This window comes from Phalacrocorax aristotelis, chromosome 28 (assembly GCF_949628215.1).
Source record: "Phalacrocorax aristotelis chromosome 28, bGulAri2.1, whole genome shotgun sequence".
NCBI classification, from domain to species: domain Eukaryota; kingdom Metazoa; phylum Chordata; class Aves; order Suliformes; family Phalacrocoracidae; genus Phalacrocorax; species Phalacrocorax aristotelis.
The window spans coordinates 1,093,020-1,120,482 of record NC_134303.1 but is presented as its reverse complement, the minus strand read 5'-3'; the positions used below and the strand labels follow the sequence as shown (position 1 = coordinate 1,120,482).

At 55.3% G+C, this 27,463-nt stretch overlaps 1 protein-coding gene across 2 annotated transcripts in view; it reads right to left on the bottom strand.

The window, feature by feature from the left end:
* Positions 1-27,085, bottom strand: part of LOC142048805 (LIM homeobox transcription factor 1-alpha-like) — a 28,050-nt gene extending 965 nt beyond the window's left edge. Inside the window, exons 1-7 of one of the 2 annotated variants that reach the window (XM_075076007.1) lie at positions 26,899-27,085; positions 26,371-26,439; positions 22,548-22,734; positions 2,817-3,049; positions 1,196-1,353; positions 1,028-1,105; positions 211-343 (exon numbers count right to left, since the gene is read on the bottom strand). In XM_075076007.1, coding sequence (XP_074932108.1) covers positions 211-343; positions 1,028-1,105; positions 1,196-1,353; positions 2,817-3,049; positions 22,548-22,734; positions 26,371-26,439; positions 26,899-27,085 — 1,045 coding nt within the window. Of the gene's footprint in view, positions 1-210; positions 344-1,027; positions 1,106-1,195; positions 1,354-2,816; positions 3,050-22,547; positions 22,735-26,370; positions 26,440-26,898 lie in introns of those variants that run through there. The other variant, XM_075076006.1, reaches the window with a different exon arrangement.
* Between the last annotated feature and the right edge of the window lie 378 nt (positions 27,086-27,463).

Here is a 27,463-nt window from a genome sequence, read left to right as displayed (position 1 = left end):
AGAGGAGTTATGTGCTGCATCGCGAGCACCCACGAGTCTTGCTGAACACTACCTAGTTACTCCAGCTTGCCCATACCAATCCAGTTACAACCTCCACACTTTTTGCTAATCTCTTCCTGCGCACGCTCTCCCTCCAACGCATCCGAGTCGATCCCCTCCATCCCAGCGCGCAGCCCCCAAGAGCTGTCACCGCGCGCAGCGGCTCCTCACCTTCGCTGTCGTCGTTGCTCTGCCTGCTGTTGCGACCGGTCCCTCTCCCGGTCCCTAAGCGAGGGTTGCCCAGCTGGTCTTGCTCCTGCTGTTGCTGCTGCTGCTGTTGTTGTCTGCGAGCAATCTTCTTCATCTGCAAGGAGACGGAGACCCCGGATCTGAGGTTCTGACTGAGAGGGGAGGGCAGTGGCTTGCGTTTAACAGAGCCGTGGACTGCTGCCGCCTGCCTTTCGCAGAGACCGAGCACTGCCCTGAGATAATCCTGCTCAAGCTCCTCTGGGTGATTCCTCTGCAGTCAATGCTCCCTGCCTTCAGCCCCCTGTGAGGAACGGGGCTGACAGAAAAGGTTCTCTTATCTTTTGGGAGATGCCATTTGCAGTTTAAAAAACAAAGGGCTTTGTTTTACTACAAAGCGAGGTTTGCAAAGCCACGTTTTCTGTTTTCAACCTTTAAATTCTGCAAAATTAGGAATGTTTCAACTCCTAGAAGAAAGAAGTAGGAAATCCTTCCAGTCTTTCTATAGCGAGGGGGGAAAACCAAGTAGAAAGAGCGTAATAAAAAAAACCAACATGAAAAATATTAAGCCCTGCAAGCATCCATAATGAATCAATTTTTGTATTTCTCTTTCAGCTTTCGCTACTATTAGATACACGTTGTGGGACTAGGTGGACCTGTGGATGGTCCTGCGTAGCCCTTCTCTTCTTCTAACCATTTTCCCTTTTTCTAAGCTAGTCTACGTTTCCTTTTAATCAAACGAGCATGTGTGATATCCTGCGGGTAGGCAGAGCCCGGCTGCGGCACGGGAACCGTCACTCACCTTGGCTCTCTGGTTCTGGAACCAGACCTGTACCACCCGCACAGTCAAGCCCGTCTCGGCTGCCAGGGTCTCTCTTACCTGTCCACAAAACCCGGAGAGCTGAATCAGAACTTAAGTTGCACTTAAAAGGATCCAAGCCAGCAGTTGTGCTGAGTGGCCTCCTTGTACCTTTCTGCAAGGTTTTGAGGAAACCTCGAACGAGGCCTTGAACGCCCGACGCTGCTGTGTGGTAAGGATGGTGCGCGGGCGCTTGGAGCGCTTGTGGTCTTTGCTCTCCTCGCTGCCTTTGCCGTGCGAGTGGCTGCCGTCTTCATCCTCGCTTTTCACTGCAATGGAAGATCAGTAGCGGTGATTCAGCGGAGAGTGGCCTTTCTGGGCCAGCTCCCAGCGCAAGGATTCAGAGAAACGTGTCAGAGCTTTGCTCCTTCCAAGGTGCGGTTTAGAGCAGAAGCACAGAACGAAGCCAGCAAAGCTCGTGGACTGAGCCGTGGCTCAGGGCAACGCTGTCAATTCAGAGATGGAGCTGATGGGCCACCGTGGCCCTGTATCGTCCATTCTGTAACGATCCGCTCAGAGCAGCCCACCCAAACCCCTCCGGATCAGCCAAGTAGGTCTCGGCAGCCTGGTACCCCCTTGGCTGCCGAGCACCGAGGGGAAAAGATGCTACAACCTCCACCTACCTACATCTCATAGAATCACAGACTGGTTTGGGCGGGAAGGGACCTTTAGAGGTCTCTAGTCCAGCCCCCTGCAGTGAGCAGGGACATCTTCACCCAGATCACGTCCCTCACAGCCCCGTCCAACCTGGCCTTGGGTGTTCCCAGGGATGGGGCTTCGACCACCTCTCGGGGCAACCTGGGCCAGGGTTTCACCGCCCTCATTGTGAAAATGTCTTCCTTAGATCCAGCCTAAATCCACCCTCCTTTAGTTTAAAACCATTCCCCCTTGTCCTGTCACAACAGGCCCTGCTAAAAAGCTTGTCCCCATCTTATAAGCCCCCTTTAAGCACTGGGAGGCTGCAATAAGGTCTCCCCGCAGCCTCCTCTTCTCCAGCTGCACAACCCCAGCTCTCCCAGCCTTGTAGGAGAGGTGCTGCAGCCCACGGAGCAGTTTTGTGGCCCTCGATGGAAGAGTGTGATGTCAATGTGCTTTGCTCCAAATAAGTTATATTAAACACTTTAACGCAGTTTGTTAGTTAATTAACTTGGCCAAGTGTTCCTTGCCTGCTCCTGTAAGATACACCTTCAGTGACACTTTTTTTCCTATCCCTTTGTATGAAAAACCTCCATTCAGACCTGGTTGGAGGAACTCAAGTCTAAAAACAGCAGAATTCAGCAAGTTGGCAGGGACTGGGAAAGGCATCTTGTGCCGAACGCCTATCCTGGTACCGGGACTATGGTCAGGATGGTGGTTGTTGCTTCTTACTACGAGAAGATCCAGAACATCGGTATCAGGAATTCCTAGAGGGATCCAAATACTACTGGAGACCTCTAGCGAACCATTATAGGGTCTTCAATATTAGGATAAAAGAGGCCCTTTGGAACTTAAATGATTCCTGTGTACCTGTAAGTTCCTGAGGATCCAGGAGAGGAGAAAACTGCCAGTACTTTATGTACCTTTAAATATTGTCTGTTTTCTACTACTCCAGCCCTTAGAGTCAAGGGCTGTCAAGTCACCTCCTCCCCCTGAAGCCTCCCCTGTGGTTCGTTAGGGACCAGGCGCTACCTGACCTCTACCAGGTTCACCCTGGTTCCCCACCCTCAGCACCGCTCCGGCCCCGGCCCCTCACCAGACTCGGTGGGTGCCGGGCTGATAGCGCTCAGCATCTCCTTCTCCTTCTCATAGTCACTGCGGCACAGCAGCTGCCCCTCCTTGAGCACAAACTCGTCTCCCCGCTGCAGGCGCCGCTCACACTCGCAGCAGTAGAAGCAGTGAACGTGGTAGACGTTCTCCAGCACCCGCATGATGAGCTCGGAAGGGGCGATCGCCTTCAAGCAGCTGCTGCACTTGGTCTGGAACAGCCTGCAAAGAAGGGCCCGGCGGTTAGACACTTGGGCAGGGAAGATCAGCCCTGGGTTGGGGCTCAGCAAGCCAGGAGAAAGAAGGGGGTGGATTTTGGAGCTGCGCTAGCACATCCCAGCAAGAAACGTACATCCCAACTGTGTTTTGGGGCTTTCTGACCTTCTCTAGCCCCAGGGAGGAGCACGAACTTGCCTGGCCCAACAAGACAGAGCTCCACGTCCCCTCTTCCTCTCTAGGGCCGTTCACTGCCTGGCTTTGTTAGGTTGCTCCTAGCGAGAGGACTTTATGAACCCCTCCAGGACCGTCCCTAGGCCTTGGAGGAGCCTTACGCAGGCAGTCCCACAGGGGAGGCTGTTTGTGCCCCACACCGTGTCCAGAGAGGGAAATAAACAACTGCTGAGCACCCCGCGTACAGAGCAGATGGTTCTGATGAAGTAATTTGGGATCTAAACAAATGTGAGCGGTGGTGGCTGCCGGCTGACAGCTTCTATTTAGCCACTTGACAAGAGAAAGTAATAAAATAGGGATTAATTAGGCTGTTGTTTAAACACACAGGATCTTCCCCACCAGCAGGGAACTCATAAACTGGGATTGAGAACAAGACTGGGTTAATCCTCCTGGCAAACTCTGTGGAGCAGGATGAAGAGGCTTACAGGGGTGGGCTCATCCCTTCCAAATACCACCATGGATTTGTGCTGTGCGGTGGCTTTCGGCTGAAGTGTCTGGGACATTCCAACTGGAATGGTGTGGGATTTCTCTCTCCTTTGTGTGAGTGTGTTTGCATGCGTGTTCTCCCTCCCCGTCTCTCTCTCCCCCTTTCCTCTTTGTCTTTCTGTAAGTCACACTTGAAAAATAATAATCGAATTGGAGTTGAAAAAGCTGGGAGGAAAGAGCAGCCTTTTAACCACAACCTCTCGCTGTCTTAACGACGGAGCAAACTGGGAGCGTGTTCCAGGCACAATCCCAGTCCAAATCTGGGCTGAGTCCAAATCTGTCCCTTTCCTAACACCAACATCCCTCTGTTACAGCAGAAGTGAAATTCTAAAAGGAATAAAGACCCAACAATAGAGCCGGTCCGCGATCGCGGCGATCTGGCCTCAGTCAGGAACATGCGGCATATTACTAAACGTTAAGTTATTAACGTTCCTGGACTTTAAGCCCGGATGGAAGATGACAGTGATGTAGTCTGACCCCGTGTTCTCTGCAGCCCAGAGAATCTCGCCCAGGGATTCCCACCCCAAGCCTGTTCGCTGGTGGGAGGTATACCATGGAGGCCATAATGTCGCGGTCTGGAGGCTCCGAGCGAAGGAGGATCTGTCCGCATCCATCTGGAAGAGGTTCCAGAGGCTAACTAGCTCCTCGTTCCTTATTTCCAGTTTGAACCTTCCTTTATTCCATGCCCAGCAACTAGACTTTGTCATGTCTTTATCCTCTTAAGAACCGCTTATAATTAGTTATGCCAATTGTGGGGAGTCAAACTACTCTTCTTCCCAGGTTTCTGCCCCTTATCCTTCAAACAACCAGTGTAAAAGTGAGTACTGATGGTTCTTTTGCATCTCAGCTGGGAGAACTGCTGCCTCCAAAGATCTGCCTGGCTTCGCTACGTGCTGTCGTGTAGCTGAATCTAGTGACACAAATACCATTTGACTTTGAGACAAGCTAGCCCCAAGCTCACATCTGGTCTCACCGTATCTGTCAGAGATGGATTTACTCCCGTTACACCCGCAGGCCAAGCTGGTTCCGCCCCAGAGCCCCAAATCCGGAGACAGACACATTAAGAACATAGAACTGACAAACAGAAGCTTTGCTTCAATATCCCGACCCGACTCCAAGTAAGAAACACGATAGTTTCGGGAAACACCGATGGAAAACTCCCGGTCTTGTTTCAGACTTGTGTTTTCTTAATTATTTTCATCCATACAGATACTGGAGCATTCCCTGGGTCCCTTTATATGTCTGGCCTCGTGATATTGTTGGTTGCTTGACGAGACCATCCAGAATATTGCTTAGCCGAGGCAGGTAGAGGAAAGCTTTGAGCGTGATGTGCTTCCGAGTGCAGGCAGGCTGATAGCGAGAGGGATGGGGCAGAACAAGGAAATGTGGAAAGAGATGCCAGAGCTGGGAAAGGAGACCTATTCACCTGCAAAGCACCAGGGCCCGTCCCTCCCGCTGCTGTTGGGACGACGCAGTTAGCAAACCTTACTTAAAGATGCTGTCATGTGCCAGATTTCCATGAAAAGGGCTTTTTTTTTTTTTTTTTGCAGCTATCAGGTGAGGGAAGCACCGTTACTGCAGCGTAACTCAATAACGCTTTTGGCATCGCAGGGCCCGCACCCTCCCATCTCCCAGCTCAGCCCCGAAAACAAATCCGCTCTGCTTTGTACTAATTGAAGAAAACATTCAGCAAGCAGCTCATAAACACGGTGTCAGCTCGCATTACACAAAATTAAAATTCTCAGCCCCTCCAACACCAGGAATTCCTAAAGAGGCTGGTTTTAATATTGCCTGAATCCGTTTAAGTCAAGGTAATATTGTTTGGGTTGCCATAGGAACAAAATACGTCTCCGTTGCTGGCGGTGGGTTACAAGGAGGCTTGGGAGGCCGCGCTGTGGACGCGGCTACACGATGTCTAGAAGCGGCTGCCTGCAGAAAGTACGCTGAGGGACAGCCCGAAAAATAAGCACGTTCCCAGGTTCGTCATGAAAAGTGCTCTTAGGACCAAGCAGTGATATAAGCGAGATCTGTGCATGCTCCCAGGGAACAGCCTCGGCGGCAGCAGGACTGCTCCTAAGTGCCTGTAACTCCCGACAGCCATAGCCTGCTTCTTTTGGAAAGACCCTTGTGCTGCCTGAGCCTCATAGTCCACGTGCCTCCACCTCTATTTTGACCAAGTCTCCCCATATCCTTACTCAACACTCGTTATTTCCTCAAAATCCCACCCGAGTTTGATTTCTGTTCGAGATCTCCTTACAGGACTTGCGGTAAGGCTATCAACTTTTATTCCTGCGAACATGCTGAAACCATCCGGCAAGCAGAAGCAGGTGCACGCACGTAGGTACGCATCCCACATCCTTCGTACCAGCTTGCCTCAAATTAATTCCCTTCGCAAATGATGGAATTTGATTTTCCTGCCGGGGGATCGCTCACCTTGATGGAAAAAGGGTCAGCGGCAGGAAGGCAGATGGGCTTGTAAGCGGGAACGACTTGGGAAGCGCAGAGAAGGCAGCTCTGGAGCAAGCGGAACGTTTACTCGCAAGTCAGCATCGTGCGAGAGGCTCGGGGCTACGGGCACGGTTTTGGGCAGCCGCTCCTTCGCACCGATGGCCGCTCAAGGCAAGGGGACCGGCGTCGCGGGCAGAATGGCAGCCTGGTGGCCGCCCTGCTAAAGGGCGAGCACATCGTACCGTCTGCCAACTCGCAGGCAGTACATCTCACCCAGGCGAGGAGGAAGAGGCGGTATCTTAAAGAGAGCTCGGACGCCGGGCTGGAGGCCAAACTCACTGCCCGCCCGCACTCTTCGTGCCAGGAGGTATTTGAGGCCAGCCCCGGGGCCACAGGGCTGACAGGAGCCCGTGCAGCAATGCCTTGAAAGCCCCACTGCTATTTATTGCTCTTTTATGCCTGGACACTCCAGCAGTGCCCAACATCTTCTTGAAGCTTGGTGAAATCTTGGTCCCAACAGCATCCTATGGCGAGGAGTTACGTACTCTGCGAAAAACAATTCCATTAGCCGATTCCCTCACCCTACCTACAGCTTCACTGTCTCTTTTTTACCATTAACAATTGCTTTTCTGTTAATAACAAAACAGCTGGGGAGAGCCCAGCATGTAATTAATTTCCCCCCGAGAAGTTCAGTAAAGTTTCCAAGTGCGGAGCAGCGGGAAGAGGAATCGCAGCAAAGCGACCACGTGCACCTGCCTGGCTTTTGCGCCCAGCTGAGGAGCTCTGAGATCTTTCTACGTCTTTTCAGATGCTTCATGGGCTTGATTTGTCAGACTTTAGCCCTGGTGACACATCCCAACCCCCTAACTCTCCGTCAATCCTTGCAGAGCACCCCTGCCGCAGCTCAGGGCCCCGCTCTCCCTGCCCATGGCTCTGGAGAGGCGGCAGCCCAGCTCCCAGCTCTCCAGATAGGCATGAGCGGAGCAGCAAGTTATTTGAGAACCTCTCTGACCTGCCATGGCACGGAGAAGATGCTGACCCAGGCCTCGGAAGGGTAATTTGGGGGGCATATGATTGTCTCGGTGGGATTAAAAGGTGTTAATGAAGCGAGGAATAAGCTGGGAGGCCTGTGCTTCTTGAAACTGGCTTATTTAGTTAGGGTTTAGTCAAAATGAAGCAGTCCGGGCTTAAGCAAGGTCTGTTTACTTAACATTGAGCTGAAAATCCATTGTAGCCGTCTGAAATATTGAAGTGGAACTTGCAAAGCCTCTTTCCAGATTTCGGGCTGGGGGCTAGGGGCGCGATGGGGAAGGGGACACGCAAGGGAAACGAGGAGGCAGCGGCAGCACAATACGCTCTTTCATTCCCTGCCGCAACAGCCATTTCCCCCAGGTCAGCGATACAGAGTGGCACCAGGAGATAAAGGGAAAAAAATTTCCTTCTGCTTAATTTCTGACTTCTTCCAACAAGGTTTGGGTTGGAGAGAAAAGGAGTAATTTGGGGCCAGGAGTTACCTTTGCTCTCCGTTCCCTCCAAAGCTCTTTGTGGGTTACATGAGTAGATTTACCCCCAGAAAGGAACTTCCTAATCGTGCAATTATGTAGTTGCCTCTTGTCGGAAATAGCCAAGACTCGAACATACTCAAACCTCCGCTAATGCGAGCGTGTGCACCAGAAAAGAAGTCTTCAGAAGTCAAAGCTGACCAAAGCCAAAGCGCCTGCCGCTTGCAAAGTTCTCCCCCCCCGAGGAGCGGAGAAAACCACATTTAAAATAACAGGTGTTAGTCATCCCACTTCAGCGTTTCGCTAAAAGGCCGAAGGATGGGGTAGGAGTCGGAGAAGAGTCACCATCGCGCTAGCGCTGCTGCATCTTCGCAGCCGCGCAGAGGGAACGACCCGACCCTCTCTATCCGTCGCTGGAAATATTACTTATAAGGATGAGGGCAGCACCAGGGCCGTGTAGAACAGGAGGATTTTGGGACGGGGCACGCAGCAGAGACATCTCCCCGGAGCTTTACACCTAGCACCTCGAGCAGTGTTCAGCGTAATTGCGCTTGGTTATAAAGAGTAACCAACAAAACCTGCATCTCCTAAGTGTGGTCCTGCTTGACTGGACCCCGTAAATGCCCTTGGCATCCGCCCAGAAGGTAAGAGGTGTTACGAGCTCTGCTCCCTGGGCTTTATCCTGTTCATGTCAGCGATGAAAACTGCTGCTGGGCAAAAAAAAACCAAACCAAACCCCAACCGCTACCGCAAACTTAAAGCACAAGCAAAACAGAAAAGCAAAACAACACCAAAGAGGTTCCCAAAGCCGGAGAGATTCATAAATATTAAAGTGACACAAGTGAAATGCTACTGAAAGATTTAATACTGTGCTGCTGCTCTGTCCCTCAAGGGGTTAAACCCCCCACTGCGAGGATATTACTGCCAGCACGGTGGCACTGAGCCATCACCATATAATCTGATGAACTCTTTTATTAAATTTCACAGGCCTGTCTTCTTTATTAAAATCTCCCAGAATTCATAGGGCGCCTGTCATATCACTGCTGAATGCTAACAAAAAAATGTGCGTTGTTTTTTTTACCTTTTCTTATTTTTTTCCCCCCCCTTTTCCCTGAGTACTGCCAGGGAGGGATTGTGTTGTGGTGAGTGTCTCTGTCAGGTGAAGCAGAGGTGGGAGGGACGGTGCTACCGGCTAAAATACAGTGGGGAAAGGGGGCTCTGTGCTTTAGCAAGCACGTACCCCTCCCCAAACCATCTCCCTTCACACCCCACAGCCGCTCCCTGCAGGCAGAGCTCAGTGGTGGGGAAAATGGGTCCCAAAAATGAGTTTTACCCGCCTCTGTACCCACAGGTGCTCTCTTTCCTGGAGGGGCAGCTCGCAGCGTGCAGCCCTTCCCAAACCCCACTGTACCCCCAGGCTGGGGGCTTCTGTGGTGACGGAAGGAGCATGGCAGGAGCGCGCTTGCCAGGGATCGTGGCTCTCAACAGGAGCCAGCATTAACCGCTGCTGCCGAGGAAGAAAATGAGCAGACTCCTTCCGAACGCACCCAGGACAGCGGGATGACGGCCGTACATGTACCCGGAGCGGTTCCCTCCTGCCCTTCACTGCGAGCTGCTAACACCCCGTTTAACATCCAGGCTGCCTTGCCCTTGCAGCCCTGTGAGAGCTCTCCGAAGCTGAAAACACTCTCTGTCACTGGGGCAGTGCGGTGGAGGGGAATTCAGCCTCTGCGATCACCCTCACCTGGGCAAAGCAGAGCAAAAATGTTCCTGCTCCGCTTTAACCCCACGTTAGGCTGTCGCTGAGCTGCAGGAAGGTGGGATTCAGCTGTTGAATCTCTACAGACCTGCGCTGGGCTGGAAATTAGGCTGCAGCTTTGGTTTTATGCTCTTTAGAGTGTACCCTAAATGCTTTTTTTTTTTCAATATTTCCAACAGGAGGCCGTGGGAGTCGTACCCTGAGCTGGGCGGGAACGGGACTGCGGGACGCCCAGAGCTACAGCGTGCAGGTGCAGCGTTTACTTCTCTGCAGCTCGCGCGAGAGAAATTCCGAAGCTCTCGGGGAGTCCTGCCCTTGGTGCTTTTTAAAGGATATTCTGCGAGCTGTCAGGAACGACAGAGCAAAGCCTCTTGCTCGTGCCAGATAGAGGAGGTGGGTCCTGCCCCAAGCCAGCCGCCTCTGCCCGCCTGCCCAGAGAACAGCGTTGCCGCCTTCCTTTTGAGATGATTTTCTCTTCCAGGCGCACAGAGGTGGGGTCGGGCCTCGGCAAGCTGCCCGCTTTCGGACTCAAGCTGGCTCTTGCTCGACACGGAGCTCTTAGGAAGCTCCAGTCCCTGGTTCAAAAACAAAACAAAAAAGGGAACTGCGTCTCTGTGGGGATTCCACTTCTTTGGGGGGAGACAAACTTTCTGGTCCTGTATCACCAAGACAGCACCTTTCAGCTGCCCCCCCGCCGAGAAGGGAACCGTCAGCTGGTTTCTCTCTCCTCTCGTTTTCCCCATCTCCACTCAACAAGGCACAAGCCGAAAGCTGGCTCCAGGTCCGCGGGTTTAAAGTTGGGAGTTATCAATTCATATTGATTTTGTCCTGCCTTATTGCATGGCTCCGGGAAGCCTCCGCATCTCCATTAGTATGCCTGGCAGGAGAAGGGTTCCTTCGCTTAGTAGCTAGGGGTGATATTACCGATCCAGATAGTATCCAAACTCAATATCCTGTTTCTCCTTTTCTCATTTCCTGTTTGCAGGTCTGAATGCTGGCGTTGTCACAGCGAGAGGGGGGAAGGCAGGGAAAAAGAGAGACAGCAGGACAGTGTGTGCACGGGAGAGGGAGGGCTGGCGGTGGGGGTATTAATGGGGGAAGCGAGGGGGAGGGAGGTAGAAGGGCTGCAGACACTTTTATTACAGATTTAATAATGACAAAAGAACATCATTAAACATTCATTAGAATTATTTAATTAAACTTTACTTTGGAGGGGGGGAAAAAGAGATTAGATATGATGTAAAAAGCAATATTGATTGAGAAAAGAACAAGCTTGGGAGATGTGATTTAAATTAAACTCTGCGCTCTCTCCCTCTTCTCTCCGTTCGAAACGAGGAAGGGGGCGCGCGGCGGCACGGGGGACGATTCAGTAGCACGCAGCGGTAACGGGGCAGCGTGGCTGGCCAGGGCTGACGCCCGCCACCGGGAACGCCGTTTAGCTCCATCCCACCCTAACGCGGCGACGGGAGCCAGCTTCCCTGGCAAAATGCCTCCGGTACCTCCAAAGGATCTCAGAGCTCTGCACCCCGGGGCTGAGTTGGGCATCTGGCAACTAGAAAGTGTAGTCCCTGCCCGTGCCCTGCCTAGATTCTGTGTAGCTCTGGGATTATCCTCTCTGTGCCGTGGTTCCCTTTGCGGATTAGGAGTAACAGAGCATCCCCACCGCCAGGGCTGAGACCAAGTCCGCCTTTAAAGTCCTTTAAAGCATGGCTCGTTTGGGGCAGAATTAAAACGCTCGTACAAACCGGCCGTGGCCCAAGAGGCGGCCACTTGGTATTTCAGCAAGAAACTAAGCTTGCGTTAAGGATTGAGGAGAGAAAAGGTACGCTTCTGCTAACAGCGACCTTCGGGAACACAAATTGGATGTAAAGTTGCCTCGATGAGCGATCTGCGACAGAGGGCCCGCCGAGCTAGCGCAGCCGGCTCCTGAGTCCCTCTGTGGGGATGCTCCCGAGGCAGATACCAGTTAAACATAATCCAGATTTAAAAAACCTAAAGAGGTTTTTTAAACGGTGAAAGCTGTTAGGCTGTCACGTAATGGGAACCCACCTGTTTAGCTGGGGAAACTGGCTGACTTAACAGTGAGGGAGACCTCCACGTACAGACCAGCCCGACTTGTGATGGCAGAGGGGGAGGGATGAAGAGAAGCGAAGTTAAAAGTTACGAGAAGAAAGGAAAGAACAGGGGAAAAAAAAGCAAGCCGAAGCCTCAGGGACGAGATCACAAACCGCAGCGTGGGCTCTCCTCGCCCGCAAAGTCGTACACAAGCGGAGGACTGTGATCCGAAAGCAGCTTTGCTGCGCTTCCAAGCCTACCTGGGATTATTGGTTTGAGGCCGAGTCTAGTTTAACGAGGCAGCTTCCATTTTGGCAGTCGCCTAGCAAAGGCTGCGTGGTCGTGCAGAAGCTCATTAAATGGGTGCGGTGCTGCCTCCCTGCTCATTTCTCCGCTTAAACTGTGGCCCTAAATTGACTGTAGCACTGAAGGTAGAATTACACTGCTGGGGGGGATTAATGTAAAAGCATATTGGTAATTAAACTTGTGCATCTTTGTTTTTTTTACAGGCCAGGCTTCTTTCTAGCTTCACCTTTCTCCTGGCACCAGCGAAACCACATCCAGGAATAAGGAAGGGGATTTGGGACGGTGCTTCTCCATGCAAGGCTGACCGGCTCCGATATCACCGCGGCTCTATCGGCAGGACCTCGATAATGGAAAAAACCTGTGTGAGCAGTCAAAGATGCGTGAAGCTGCCACCAAGATAGTTAGGATAAACTGTAATTAACCACATTTAATCTTAATTGCATTAAGGGGGAGGGGGAGATGAAAGCTGGAAGCAGATTATGGATCTGGCTTATAATTCAATTTGTGCAACAGCTAGGAAAGAAGGGGCCACATTCTCCAGCGGCGAGTTAGCAATGCAGGAGGCGTGCAGCTACTAGGACTCTAGAGACCATCGGTGAGCAGAAACAGCAGAGGGAAAGAGAGGGAGGGTTGGGAAGCAGAAGGTAGGAAAATACCTTGGGAGAAACAAGGGAGAAAGAGCAACTTAGCTCCTCCCAGAGGACCGGGAGCACCGGCCGGAGGATCTCGTTTTCGGGGTACTGTGTGACACCAACAACGCTCATTCCACGTCGCCAGCTGTTACCTGTGTTTCCTTAGCATCTGGTTTCACCCAGACTTCTCAAAGAAGGAAACAGAGGATGAAGACACTGGGTGATAGACTGTAAGTGCTGCACTTGCCGTGTTAGACAAGTTTAGAAATAAAAGATGTGAGAATACGGGGATGGTAGCACCTCTGTGTTTCCTAAATCACCTTCCCTTAAATCCTGCAATCGGTCACACCAGCTGTGGGCTCTCCACATTAGTGCAAACTCTTTCCTAGACCCAGTGCCTGTAAATACCTTCCAGTGCATCCTCTCTAAACCACTTCTGATTATCAGAGAGGAGATCAGGGTCTGGGCTCCCCTTGCCGTGCTCCAGGAATCCTCCAGTCTGGGAGAAAAACAGTTTCTTAAAGCATTAACAGTTCAGGGCTCCCCTTTGCCCATCAGGATGCTCGTGCTGCGTGGGAACAGCTCCTGCCCACCTGCCTGCCTGCTGTTTCCAGCGCTGCAGCCCCTGGCACTGCTGGAAGCTGGCTCTCAGGAGTTTATTTCTGGCACCTTTGCCTTCGCGGCTGCCCTCTGGTGGTCCCTGGTTCCGGACTGAGAGAGATGCTGCGTCCAGAAGCAGGAGTATGGTGCAGCCTCAGACCCTTCAGCGCCTTCAAAACTGTACGTCTGTGTCCCAGAGCCCTTCCCGGTGTGCTGCTTTAGGAGCTGATGCTGGGAAAGTCAACAGAGCAGCGCGTCGGCTTTCCTGCAGACGAGCCGCGGCGCTCGGTGCGTGCACGCTAACGTCCAGACTCCCCCGCCTGCACTGCTCGTACCTGCTGCAAGGGACGAGCGGTGCTCCAGGCACCGAGAGGGAAACGGAGGTGCTGGGCTGAGGACAGCACCGGCGCCCAGAGCTCTACCCCTGCTCCTTGCCTGCTTAGCCCAGCCTCGCAGCAACCACACCGCTCCTCGCCCAGACACCGGTTCTCTCAGCGTAAAAACCCGCAAGCCCAGCTGGGGTTGTGCTGGGTCTAAACCGAATTAATCCTGGGGAAATACTGCCGGGCACGCTGTCAGAATGCAGCCAGGTACCGTGTCCAGTGCAAACCCTCGCCCTCACAGCCACCGCTGACTGAGCAAAAACCCCCCTCCTCCTTCCCCAGCAAACAGTGGCCAAACCTAGAGCTAGCTCGGGGAGCTCCGCAAGCGCGACTGCGAGGCTGCGAGCGTGGGAAGGTAGAGCTGCAGCGTGTCTGTCAGCGCCACGTTAATAAGCTCAGCCCCGAAGAGCGGGCTGTCGATCCCTGCGCCGCTCTGAGCCCGCTTGCCCGCTGGACCACGTCCACCTCCCCAAAGCCAGGTGCCAGGTAGAGGCATCCTCGGTATCTGCTTCAGGCCCGTAAAGTCACCTGCAGCCTGAAAGGGGCGAGAAACATCTTTCACTGGCAGTGCCGAGGATCCAAACCGTTTACAACCGCTCTGTTGTTAAGGTACATCTGTGTCCTCTGCTTGGGGGGAGCTGATACCTTGAATTATAGCTGTTTACTTTGACATCTAAGTCTTTTGGGGATCGTATTTTCCTTTTCCTCACCAGAAGAGAAAGCAAATTATTTTTACAGGCAGGTGTAGCTGATGTTAGACTGTGGTCACGGAGCTCCAGGAGCTGGGTGGTTAGGAAAACACTGCCCAGTAATAGTAAGAAAGTTGGTGACGTGGGTCCAGGAGAGACTCAAAGCCGTGGAACGCAAAACACGGAAGGAAAAAACCAGCCCAAAAGAAAAAGAGGATCTATCAAAGTAAATTACATTTAATTAAACGAGAAAAATAATGTGCTGCACACGAAAAAAAAAAAAAGTTCTTCCTCCCCCCTGTATTCTCCCCGTTATAAAACCGATCCAACGGCGACGGGGAGCGGGACAGCACGTGGTGGCTGGTTCCTTAATCACGCTCAAGGCGCATCTGCATATTTCTTTCATTTCGCAGTGATTATAGAGTTAGTGTTTAATTTCCTGGGCCCTGCGAACAACCCAATGCGAGGGAACAGTGAGAACTGGGGATGGAATAGCTTCGTGTAATTAACGTCATTAATCATCAGACGGGCTTCGCTCGCAGTGGGAGACGGGGCTCCGCCACCCGCCCGACAAGAGGAGGAGATGTTTGGGATGGCGAAAAGGCACGAGCTTTTGCGACTGGACTGTTTGCCGAAGCTCCGGGGAAGCGGTCCTGCCCCGCGGCAGCGGTCCCGCCGCGTCCGACAGAGATGCAAAGCCGCAAACCCACCGGGGCTGTCCTAAAAAGAGGGCACCGCGCTCCTTCCGAGGTTCCAGCTGCCCCGTTTGCGCACTGCTGAGGTCCCGCTGCCCACCAGTGGAGCAGGGGTGGCTGCAGTGACCTCCCCAGTTTGGAGGAGCAAAGTATCTCTTAGATAACAGCTGTGGATGCTCCTCGGAGGACCAGCAATAAGCACCACGCGTCCCACTAACGGGTGCTGTCGAAGGGTGTCGGGGCTCGGCCCCATCACCCAGCCCAGAGGAGCTGGAAGGAGTTGCAGGCTGTTTCCTTCCCACCTCCTTCATCCCCTCGCCTCTCGTCGTGCGGCTCGTGGAGGTACCCGCAGGGTCTGTTAGCCGGGCACGCGGGCTCCATTCATCACTGCCTTGTCAAGGGTGCTGATTATCTCATTTATTTGCTCACTTTTCAGAGCACTGTCGCTTTTCATTACGTTCCTCCAGCCCGACAGAGAGGGAGAGCCAGGAGGAGACATGACTTGGGGGGGACCCTGTGGCTCAGCAGACGGAGAAGCTGCCCGTGGCCGAGCGGGGCAGGAGGGACGGATCCCTGCCTGCTGCCTTCAAAGCAAGAGTATAGGGACGCCTGGCACCATCGGGAACAGTGGTGCATGGTAAAGCAAGGCTGGACGGGCAACCAGAAGCCTTTTAAGAGTAGTAGCTATCATCAGCTCTTGGAATTCGTCACATTTCGGCACTGTTTTGCCCTCAAGTCCCTGTTTTTTTGGGTTATAAATATATCTCAAGCACCGCTTTTTAGCATCCTGATGCCTAGAAAGCGCTCTGATAATTTCTGAGCTGTCTATAACTAAGTGTCCCAAACGCAGCAAAGGGGAAAGAGAAGCTTTTAAACTAAAAGCCAAAAAAATCCCACCAGGAGAAAAAAAAAAAATTTTAAAAATCCCAAATCCCTCTGGTTTCAACACTAATTTCATCATTTTTAGGGCCTGACTCCTGCTCCTGGAATGCAATGGGGTTTGCACACAGCGCCTGAGCTCACTCCTGTCCAACTCCTGTCCCGGCTTCTCCGACCCGGGAGATCTTTGCTTGGAGGGGGGCCCTCCCACATGGTTTTAAACATTAACCAGCTTGCTCAGAAGAGTTGCCAAGGTGCTCGGTCTGGGTCAGTCCCCGATATTCGGGCAGGGAGGGTCCCTGCCTTGCTCCCTGCCTGCTCAGCAGGAAGGAGCAGGGCTGCTTCTCTGGCTGCACAAGAGACGTTCAGTCCCCTCTGCCCTCCCTCCACATCCCAGCCATCACCTGAGCCCACATCTTTAAGCTGCTCCCTCCACCCGATGAAAAAAGCCAGCTCCTGTTTCCCATTTCTCAGGCAACTCCGTTTGTATCGCACCCGCTTACCTCTCTGCTGGGCTTTTCCTAACCTGCACAGCCCAGAAAATCGGCCAAAATGGTTAAAAGTCCCAAGAGGACAATGCTGGGTGTCACTGCAGGGTACCAAAATAGCGATTTGGCAGCCGTGCACCAAACGCCCTGGTCTTGGAGCCCGAGTTCCCCACCTCCGCTCTCTGAACATCCCTGCTCGACACGCAGGGGTGGCTGAGGTTCTCTCTGGTGGGTTTCGAAAGGCAAATGAGCTGCTCTCAGTTCAGAAGGATCTCCCTGAACCTTGGCCACCCTTTGGTGGGCTTCCAAAACCCTCGTGGCTAGGAATATTATCTCGACTTCAATTGCAGCGCTAGGTTCTGCGCATCTCGCCTGGCAAGGATGAGAACAGCTCCGAGAGGACCCCAAAAGGGCTGCAGGCAGAGGCAATGGCAGGGACGTGCTGGTCAACCCCTCCTCAACCCTCTCCCTCCTACAACCAGATGGAGAAACCACGGCGATTCAGGCAAAGGCCGAGGCCGAGGAGGGCATTCGGAGGACTCGGGCTGTGCTCAGCTGTGCCGGTCACGTGCCGGCAGCCGCTCGGCAATGGAGAAGCTGCAAGTCAGGTTCGAGCCGAGTTCACCCCGTATCTCTACAGAGGACGAGCAAATCATCTCCACATGGGCAAAAGGAGAGTGTGGAGGAGAGGGGGAAGGCTGCCAGCGCGAGGCTGCGGTTCAGATCCCTCTTGACAGCTCCCCAGCAGCCCCCACATCGCCTGTCATTCCGCAAAACAAACTTCAAAGTAAACAAGGCGCCCAGGACCCGGCCGTTGCAGCCACTCTATCATCGTTCAGGAGTATTTTTCCTTCCTCCCCCCGTCCCTTCCCTGCTTCTCCTGAGCCATTGCATTTACACGAGCTGCCCGGAGCTGGATTTACAGGGCAGGTGCCTGAGCGAAGCACAGGAGAGCTGGCTGGGCCCCAGGCAAAAGGGGAAGAGGAGAGTTTCACAAAAGCCTTCAGATTGTGGTTTTATGTGATAGGGACTGCAGAACAACATCCATCTTCAGGCTTAACATTTCATCTCTAGATCAACAGTCCGTTCCTTCCCCCACGTTCAGCTGCAGCTGCTGGCTTATCTCTCCATTAAAGCATTTTCCTCTTATTGCGCAGTTTCACATGAGGAGGAATAAATGCCAGATGGGTCTCCCTCCAGGTCACCACGCTGCAAGCCCCGGTCTACGCCGCAGCCCAGGGCGACACTGAATTCTGCAGTCTGGGATTCATCGTTGGCCAAAACCACAAACTTTGGAAAGTCAAGGCCAAGAATGAATACTCTGGGGGGGACAAGATTTCCAAACAGGAGGACTGAGAGTTTGCCTCCCTGGAAATTCCCATGCTGGAAGCACAAAGGTGCTGAGCTGAGACGCCTTCAAAAGTGCCTGAAGCACCAACTTTCAAATGCACTTAAGGAGCTGGAGACCCCAAGGGGTGCTTTTGAAACCAGCTGAGATACTTCAGAGCACAGCAGTGGGTTGGAGCAGGTCGTGCCGGGGGTCTGCAGCCCTGCAGCCGCAGCCGAATGCGGCACGATGCTGGGGAAAACGGCGCGGCCACGCTATCCTCCCCAAAAAATCAATAGCAAATAAGCAACGTTGGAGGCTGAGGTCTCCCCGTGTGGAAGCGCCATCGTTGGCCTCGGGTCGGGTACCCGGCTGCCCGGAGGAGACGATGCTCCTCACAGATCGATTTCGCAAGCACATTTTTATCTGGTTACCCTTAACCACAGTGGTCAAACCCACTCCAGCGCCTCCCGTCTACCTGCACAGCAGCTGAAGCCAAGACCTGGCGGAGGTTCACCTCCTTTGCTTCAAAGCATCCCGGGACCCCGGCCCCTTGCGGAGACGGGGGGTGGGTGCTGCCGTGCTCACGCAGCCTGTCCTTCCTTTCCACGTCGGGCTGTGCCTGCCCGGCTCCTTGCCCCTGCCTCTCCCAGCCACCATGGGGAAGTGGGCAAGCCCTGGTATTTTTATTACCACTCCAGTCGCTGCCAAGCGCTTGCATCAGTGGCTGGGAGGAGGCTGCGCTCCCCCTTATGAAGCGCAGGGAAGATAAGGTTGGACCGTTAAGTCTTTAGAGGATGCTGCCAAACTTCAGGGAATTGATGGAGCGTCTTCGCAGCATCCTTGAAGGTCGGTGTGTCACCAGCTCTGCCCAGCGGCACCAGCCACAGGTCACAGCCTGACACAGCCTTGGGGGTCACAACCAGCCACGGGCTTGGAGGCCACAACCAGCCATGGGCTTGGAGGCCACAACCGGACACGGGCTAGGAGGTCACAACCAGCCACGGGCTTGGAGGTCACAACCAGCCACGGGCTTGGAGGTCACAATCAGCCACGGGCTTGGAGGTCACAACCAGCCACGGGCTTGGAGGTCACAACCAGCCACGGGCTTGGAGGTCACAACCAGCCACAGGCTTGGAGGTCACAACCAGCCACGGGCTTGGAGGTCACAACCAGCCACGGGCTTGGAGGCCACAACCAGCCACGGGCTTGGAGGTCACAACCAGCCACGGGCTTGGAGGTCACAACCAGCCACAGGCTTGGAGGTCACAACCAGCCACGGGCTTGGAGGTCACAACCAGCCACGGGCTTGGAGGTCACAATCAGCCACGGGCTTGGAGGTCACAACCAGCCACGGGCTTGGAGGTCACAACCAGCCACAGGCTTGGAGGTCACAACCAGCCACGGGCTTGGAGGTCACAACCAGCCACGGGCTTGGAGGCCACGACCAGCCACGGGCTTGGAGGTCACAACCAGCCACGGGCTTGGAGGTCACAACCAGCCACAGGCTTGGAGGTCACAGCCAGCCGCAGGCTTGGAGGCCACAACCAACCACGGGCTTGGAGGTCACAACCAGCCACGGGCTTGGAGGCCACAACCAGCCACAGGCTTGGAGGTCACAACCAGCCACGGGCTTGGAGGCCACAGCCAGCCATGGGCTTGGAGGTCACAACCAGCCATAGGGTTGGAGGCCACAACCAGCCACGGGCTTGGAGGTCACAACCAGCCACGGGCTTGGAGGTCACAACCAGCCAGGGGCTTGGAGGTCACAACCAGACACGGGCTTGGAGGTCACAACCAGCCATAGGGTTGGAGGTCACAGGCAGACGAAGGCTTGGAGGTCACAGCCAGATACAGGCTTGGAGGTCACAACCAGACATGGCCTTGGAGGTCACAGCCAGACGAAGGCTTGGAGGTCACAACAGACACTGGGTTTCCAGGCAGCAGCACTGTCCCCCCCAGTATTTCAGTGGAAGCTCAGCGCAGGGAAGATGAGCTCGGAGGGAGGGTGTGGGAAGCGGATCGTGTTGTGCCCATGGGAGATGCCTGTTTGACCGAGGTGAAGAACCGAGGAGGCATCGCCGTCACCACGAGCCACCAACTGACACCGGACCATCTCCTCGGTGCCTCCTGCCACGGCATTAATAGCATTGGCGGCAGCTGTGATGACAACCAGCGAAGTCACGGAGCTGATGAGCTCCAAAGAGCTCCCTGGCCCAGGGAGGGAGAAGCTCACTGTGTTTTCCGACGCGTCTGAAGTTCGCCGGAGTGTCACCGTGCTTATTTAGCCCTCTTGCCAGAGGCAAAAGGAAAGGCAGTGCCTTTGAGCCAACCCCTGCCCTGCTGCAAGGCGGACGGAGCCAGCAGCCAGCGCGGAAGCAGCTCTGTTTTTCACAGACATGATCAAAGTGCTCCGTGCTGAGAGATAACCTCCGGCAGGATCGCCCCTGCCCCGGCTCCGATGCCACTTGGTTGGTGCATCCAGGCAGGAGGCTGCGGCGCTGGCTCATCATTCAAAGTCCTGCTCAGAGGAGCAGATCCTGCACTCCCTTCAGGCTCTTCCAGCTTATCTCATGTTCCTGAGAAGCTGAAGGAAAGGGGGTGGCCAGAGAACAAGCTCTCACCGCTCCGGCTCAAAGCTGTCAGGGATCAGCCTTAGGGGAAACGAGTGGCTTGTTGTGCCACATCACCCCCCCCAAAAAAAAGTGCCACCTGGGGCTCGTGGTGGCTGCCAGGGGAAGGCAGAACTGGGGACACGAGGCTGTCCTCAGAGGGCAGCCCCTTTCTGTGTCCTCCCAGACTCATTTCCAGCTGCTGCTCTGCTGCAAGATGCGTCCAGGCTGCAAAACCATGGGGGTGCACAAACAGGCTCCCTGGGCTTCCCGGTGCCCCTTGGAAAAGGAAATCACCAGCGACTGAAGGAAAGCAAAGGGTCAAGGCTCCAGTTTTCCATTGGAGGGGGTCAGAGTGAAGGGGAAAGGATTCACCTGTGGCCACAGAGCCAGGCAGTGGCAGAGAGAGGAGACCTTCCATCCCGTGTTCACCTCCCAACAGTACGAGAAACGCTAACAGAAGCACCTGAGCAGCTTTGTTAATAAAAGCACATTTATGACCACTAAAGGCAAAAAAGCCTTCACTGCTTTAGCGCTGGGGCAGGGTGCGGCCACGCCGCCCACCCAGGCGCTGCCGAAAATCAGGGACCCGTCTCCAGCACTGAGCGGGGTGCTGCCCTTTGAGTTTTGCAGACAAGGCTGAGTTTGGGATAAAGCTAAAAACCTGTTTTTTCCCAGGACTTCACACACAGCAACGGCTATATTTTATCGAATCACGCAGCCCAGAGCTGATACGATACGCAGGGCGGCTGCTTCCCCAGCTCTCCTGCAGCCTCTCCAGCTACCTGCCACATTTTAGGGCTGGCTCCTTCCGTATCACACCACCACAACCCAGCTTTCCGCTTACAAAATGCCTTCAGCCCCTCCAGCTCCGCGCGCCGCTCCCCTCTGCTCAGCTCCGCCAGGATTCACTAACACCCAAACACCTCCTTTTATCTACGCAATGAAAACTGTACAACGAGCAGAGGAGCGCGGCAGCCCTGTCTTCTCCTGGGAGCCCTAGCAAGGTGTTCAAAAGCACATGAAGTTGGGCTAGATGATTGTTGTAGGTCCCTTCCAACTCAAATTGTTCTGTTCTGTTCTGTTCTATTCTATTCTATTCTGGTCTGGTCTGGTCTATCCTGTTCTGGTCTAGTCTATTCTGTTCTGGTCTAGTCTGGTCTAGTCTTGTCTAGTCTAGTCAGGTCTATTCTATTCTGTTCTAGTCTAGTCTAGTCAGGTCTATTCTAGTCTATTCTGTTCTGTTCTAGTCTAGTCTAGTCTAGTCTAGTCTAGTCTATCCTGTTCTAGTCTAGTCTATTCTGGTCTGGTCTGGTCTAGTCTAGTCTAGTCTTGTCTAGTCTAGTCAGGTCTATTCTATTCTGTTCTAGTCTAATCTAGTCTAGTCTAGTCTAGTCTAGTCTAGTCTAGTCTAGTCAGGTCTAGTCTAGTCTAGCCTGTTCTGTTCTAGTCTAGTCTAGTCTAGTCTAGTCTAGCCTGTTCTAGTCTAGTCTAGCCTGTTCTAGTCTAGTCTATTCTGTTCTGGTCTAGTCTGGTCTAGTCTAGTCTAGTCTAATCTAGTCAGGTCTATTCTATTCTGTTCTAGTCTAGTCTAGTCTAGTCTAGTCTAATCTAGTCAGGTCTATTCTATTCTGTTCTAGTCTAGTCTAGTCTACCCTGTTCTAGTCCAGTCTATTCTGGTCTCGTCTGGTCTAGTCTAGTCTAGTCTAGTCTAGTCAGGTCTAGTCTAGTCTAGTCTATTTCCATTCCATTCCCATTCTATTCTAAATATTTGGTGGCGTTGACCCTCCTGAAGGCACCTGACTCCCACCACAAGCAAAGCCCGGCACCCTGGCCACGGCAAAGACAGGCGCCGAAGAGCGGGCGCCCCGCTGCGAGAGCACGCAGAGCTTGCTAGCAGCTCCCAGCGTAACGGTATGGGGACAGCGTGCCCGCTCCTGTCCTCGCCTGATCCGTTCTTCGCCCTGTGAGCAGGACCTTTGCTGCAAAGCAAAGCTCCTCAGGTTAAATCTGCCGGCCCGCGTGTCCCAGAAGGACAAGGCGTGGAGCGCTTTCATCTCCTGGGCAGCCTCGAACGTCCCTCATTCCTTGAGAAAGCATCCCAACAACCAACGGCTCATCCTTTCTGCCTCTTCAGCCAACAGCTCATCCCTTCTTCCTCTTCACCCCTGCCACGGCACCAAGTTAAATCAGAGCTAAACGCTTCTGTCCCTCTATTTGGGCAGCATCGCTTTGCGGGACACCTCTGCGGTCTTTATCCCTGGTCCTCGCCCGCCGACACGACTCCGACACCACGACGCCCTTTCGCAACCCACCCTTCCAGAACCCCACCTCACAACTGAGCCTCCAACACGGTCAAAACGGAGCCGAGAGGGACGGAAAAACCAGAGAAAACCGGAGAGCACTTACTTCTCGTAGTCGTGTTTGCAGTAGAGCTGCCGGTTGCGACAGTAGCAGGTCCCGGAGAGCGGCTGCAGGCAGACGGCGCATTTCACGCAACCTTCGTGCCAGGAGCGCTCGTTGACTCGCAGGAGGAACCGGTCGGAGATGGGGGTGTCGCAGCCGGCGCACACCTCCCGCATCTTGGAGTCCGAACCTGGGCAGCAGCGAAGAGATGGCGTGAGAAGGAGTTTGCCTTTGCTGGGGGGGCGGATCATGTCCTGCAGTAATAGCGTCTGCCTTTTGGGGGGTGATGCTTAGCCTCACATAACTCCTTGCAATCATCTACTGCTGGGTTTTGCTTTTCTTTTTTTAAAGCCACGTGGCGTTAGTGTAGGGGAGGGAGAAGGGAGGCTCGGCATGGAGGTTTTTGTGACACGCTTGAAAAGAAATGCCAAAGTTGGCTCTGCGAAAGCAGCAGGTTCTGGGTTCCTCTGCAGGTGAACCCCAAGCCCGCGGCTCTGGCAATGTGTAAATCGCAGAGGATGTGGAGGACACACGCTGGGGAACCAGAGGGCAAATGTATGTGCGTCTCGGCCGGAGACTGTGGGTGCTGGGCTCGTTGGAAACCTCGGCCCAGGTCAGAGAACAGACCTGCATCTGAATTTTATCATTTCACCCCAGATTTGGTGCGAAGAGCTGCTTAAAAAGGCTCCAGAGATTTGGGGGTTTTTTTCTTCCTCAGTGTTATCAACATGTAAATCTATGGCTGCTCTTCAAAGGCTTTATCATGATAACTTCAAGGTAAAGGAGTGAGTAATAAACACGCTATCTGGTGTGCTGGATCTGGGTTGGAGGCTGAGCCAGGCAGCGGCACCCTCTCCGATGTCCACAACCTCCACCCTGCCAAGCTCCTTGGGTTTTACGACCACTTATCTCTGTCCTCTCCAGCTTCTCGATGCTTTTATCCTCCTGTAAGCTTGTGGATCCCGGGGTAACACCTGCCCAAGCCCCCTCGAAGGGTTGGGGGGATGATGGCATCCCATGGACGAAGTTTATGGCTGTTTTAAAAGGCAGTGAGCTGCCAGGGGCAACCAAGGTCTTCTGCTGCACCTTGGAGGAACGCGGGGCTGAGGGGGGACCCTAAGCCCAGCTCTAATTTGGGCGCTCTCCCAGGGCATGGGGTCAAAGCCAAGACGTAGCGGTGGCAAATAGCGGGAGACACATTCCAGTGGAGAGCCATGCACCTCTGCGCAAGGCTGGGAGGTGCAGAGGAGCCCTGACCCAGCAGCATCTCCAGCAAAAGGGGGTTTTCTGCTTCTCCAGGAACATGCAGAGACGCCCCCAGCCCTGCAGGTTTTCCCTCCCAGGCTCTGGGAAGCTGCCCTTACACCTGACCACGCGCCTCCGCTGATGAAGATCCCGGCCAGGACCCTGAATCAGCCCATCGGCAACTCGCTTTCCGCCTCCTTGGACTCACCAGGCTCAAATCTGTGGTAGGAGGATGGATGAGCGGGGCACGGCACAGGCAGGACCGCCACAGCGGAGGCCAAACGCAGGCAGTCAGAAAGTATCCGTGAGCAGGAAACTTTCTGAACACTCCTTCTGTCCAACTTTAGCTAGAGATGCTTCCCCAAAGTCCTGAAATCACTGAAACTACGGCAAATGCTCTCTGCCTTGAAGGGCGCTGCTGTTGGTACCCCAACACAGGAGGGACTGTTTTCGGGGTGTGGGGGGGGGGGAAATTGGGCTAATTTGGGCTTTCTATGCACCCAAAAAAGGGGGCATCTTGTGCGAAGGCAGCTTCTGCCCCGCTTCATTGCGATGCTTGGGTTTGGGTCCTGCACCTCGAGCATCCCAGCTGGCTGAGCCTGCAGCCACGTGCCTGGGCGACGCAGGACGTCGCGGCAAGTCGAGTCCCTTGCAGCTCCCAGGCTCGGCACAGCTCATTAATTAAGTGCTGGGACCTGGAAATCAGGTGGCAGCATCAGCCGGAGGGGACCAGACCCTGAGAGCCCTCCCTCACGTTGGGATCCAGCAGATCAGGAGTGGAAATGAGAATTTTAGCCCAAGAAGAGGAAAAACGAACGTCTGCCGCGCTGCTGGTGGTGCCGGAGCAGCAGCAGAAGAGCTGTAATGGTGCAGCTCTATAATGCCAGGAGGGTAGCGTGGATGGCCAAGGCAACAAGCAACCACATCCCGGTGGCTGTGGGCACGTGCAGAGGTTCTCCCTGGATGTTCATCCCACGTTGAGCCCCCGCTTCTCACTTTTTCCTCCGTTCTTAACTTCTACAGTCAAATATTTTCACCCTTCTTGACTTTGACCCCACGAGCTGCGTGTCACCGCGGGACCAGCCAAACCTCCAGCAGGTTACGGGCATCTGGGACTAAAACTCCCCACCTCTTCTTTAATCTTTGGGGGGGAAACGGGGAATAACCTAATAGCAAATTAGTCGGAGAGCAGATAGTTAAATCGCCAGGGAGCTCTGGGAATATGGGATCAGTCTAAAAGGGAGAGACACAAAACTTCAGCCCGGGGAGGTTTGTCCCTCCCTCTCGCTCAGCGAACAGGCAGGAGGATGCCAGGGGTTCGGGGTGGTGAGAGGCAGCAGAATGCTGCCTGCTGCCTGCCCGCGTCGAGGCTCGGGATGCACAGGCAGGGCCCGGAGCAGAGGTTACCACCCAGCAACAAGTCACACCTGAGCCTTGCTCAGCACGAGGCCACGATGCCGTAACACAAGGGGACATGAGGGAGCGATCCCGAGCTCCGGGGGGACGAGGGGGATGTGAAAACCCCGGGGAAAGCTGTCGGCTTCCCTGAATCCCCCCACAGCCAGCCCGGGAGAAAGAGACAAAACTGAAAGTAAAGGCGATTCCGCCTTACGCTGCCCCAAAGACATCAGGCTTCTAAAAACCCAAGTTCAGACCCGCGAATATTAACGATGAGCAATCCCAAGCCACCATGTTGTGGCTCTCTGAGAAAGGGAAAAGGGATACGACCCGGCGAGCCCAGCACCCAAGCGGAGGGGAGGCAGCTCGGGTGCCTCACCCCAGCGTTATCCAAAATTACCCACCCCCCCCACCCGCATCCAGGCCCTCCCACGGTGCGTCAGCTCCCCACCGGCTCTCGTGGGCTCTCGTGGGCAGATATTCTCACTGTAATTTAAATTTTGGGTCAGCAAAACCAGCTATTGCCCGTGGCTGGGGTGGTCGAGGGCCACGCGACCGCAGCCTGGCCCTTCACGGGATGCTCCCGAAAATCAGCGAAGGACCGGTATGAACCCTAAGGGGTTTATCCAGGAGGTCGGGGCAGAAAAGGGGGGGATTCTTGGGGGGTCCCTGTCCCTTCCGAGCTCCATGCCTTGTGCCTCGCTAAACGCCGGTGCCGTCTGCCGTTAAGGACAGCCCCAGCCCACAGAGCCGCAGCTGCTTTGGGGTTGCAAGATGGCATTTTGCAGCGTGCCAACATCTCGCCGTGCCTTTTGCTGCCTCAAAATCAGCAAACCACAAAGCCAGGCTGAGCGAGGAGGGGGTGCTCCCTCTCCCCTGGTCACCCCGACAATGTGGGGGGGAAGGAATCTCCTTCCCGAGCGGGGAATAAACACCGCAGAGGAGCCGGGAATGCCGGTGACCGTAGATGGGATCATACGGTTGGGGGAAAACGGGCAGCGCAGGCAGGGCCGGCTGGTCCCGCTGCAACTTGCGGATGCGCCGAGACCCCCGGAGCAGCACGGGGAGGATGAGGATGGGGCAGGCAGCTACGGGTGCTGCCTGAGCAGCCCGGGCGTGGGGGGCTGAGGGGGTCCCCGCTCCCCGGTGCGTGGCACCCGCTCCCGCTCTCTCCGGCACTCACCGAAGCCCAGGACCGGCGTTGCCTGCTGCAGGCAGGACGGAGCCTCTTCCGTCTTCATGCCGGCGGGGGCTGCGGGCGGAGAGGAGCGTTAAGGACCGGGACCGGTCGCCCCCCGGGTGGGTCAAGGTTACCCGCTGCCTCCCGGTCGTTTTTCCACGTCCCGGAGCACCGGTTAACGAACGGCAACGAAATCACGGCGGTGACGGCGTCCACCCCCCCCGCTCCCACCGGTCCCGTTGGGGTTAAGACCGACCTTGCCCCCGGCATCCCCGGAGCCCACCAGGGGGGCTGCGCCGGGGGCTGCGGCCGCGGTGCTTCCCCCCCCACACCCCGTCCCGTCCTGTCGCGATACGGCAGCCCGACGGGTCCCCGCGCTGCCGGTGCCGGTCCCTCCGCTCACGGACGGGGCGCACACCCGTGTCGCCCCCCACCCCCACCCCTCCGGGCTTTCCCCGTACGGAGCATCCCGGGTTACCGGCACCGCATCCCCTCCCGCCCCGTCTACGCGCGGGCACTTACCGGGATAACGACACCGGTAGCGACAGCGGCCGCGGTACCGGCAGGGCGGGGAAGGGAGAGGAGCGGAGCGGGGCGCGACCGGCCGCGGGGCAGAGCGCGCAGCCCCCGCCCGTGTCCGCGCCCGCGCCCGTGAGCGCCGCCGCCCCCCGCCTCCCCCGGGAGCGCGCCTGAGCCGGGAGCGCGTCGGGGGCCCCATCAAGGCGGGGACCCCCCCCCAAACCCTCTCCGGACGCCCCCCCAACCCCCCACTCCCCGGTGTCCCCCGAGGGTTGATGCCGGTGGAAGCCGGTGCTCCCAAAAAGCGATGCCGACGGCGCGCCCCCGGCGGCGTCTGTCGTGACAGCGGGAGAGCTCCTCACGACAGGGGCTGTCGCAGGCACGGGGAGAGGCTCCGCGGGGTGCGGGCTGTCGCGGGAAGGGGGGGGGGGGAGGCTCCGCGCCGCCGGTCTCGCTAATCCGCCCCCGCTCCGCCGCTCACCGCCGGGCTGTCGGGCTCTGTCACGACAGCCGTGTCGCCGACAGGGCGGGCGGAGGCGCGTCCTCCCGCCGTCGGGGCCTCCGTGGCCCCGCTCGG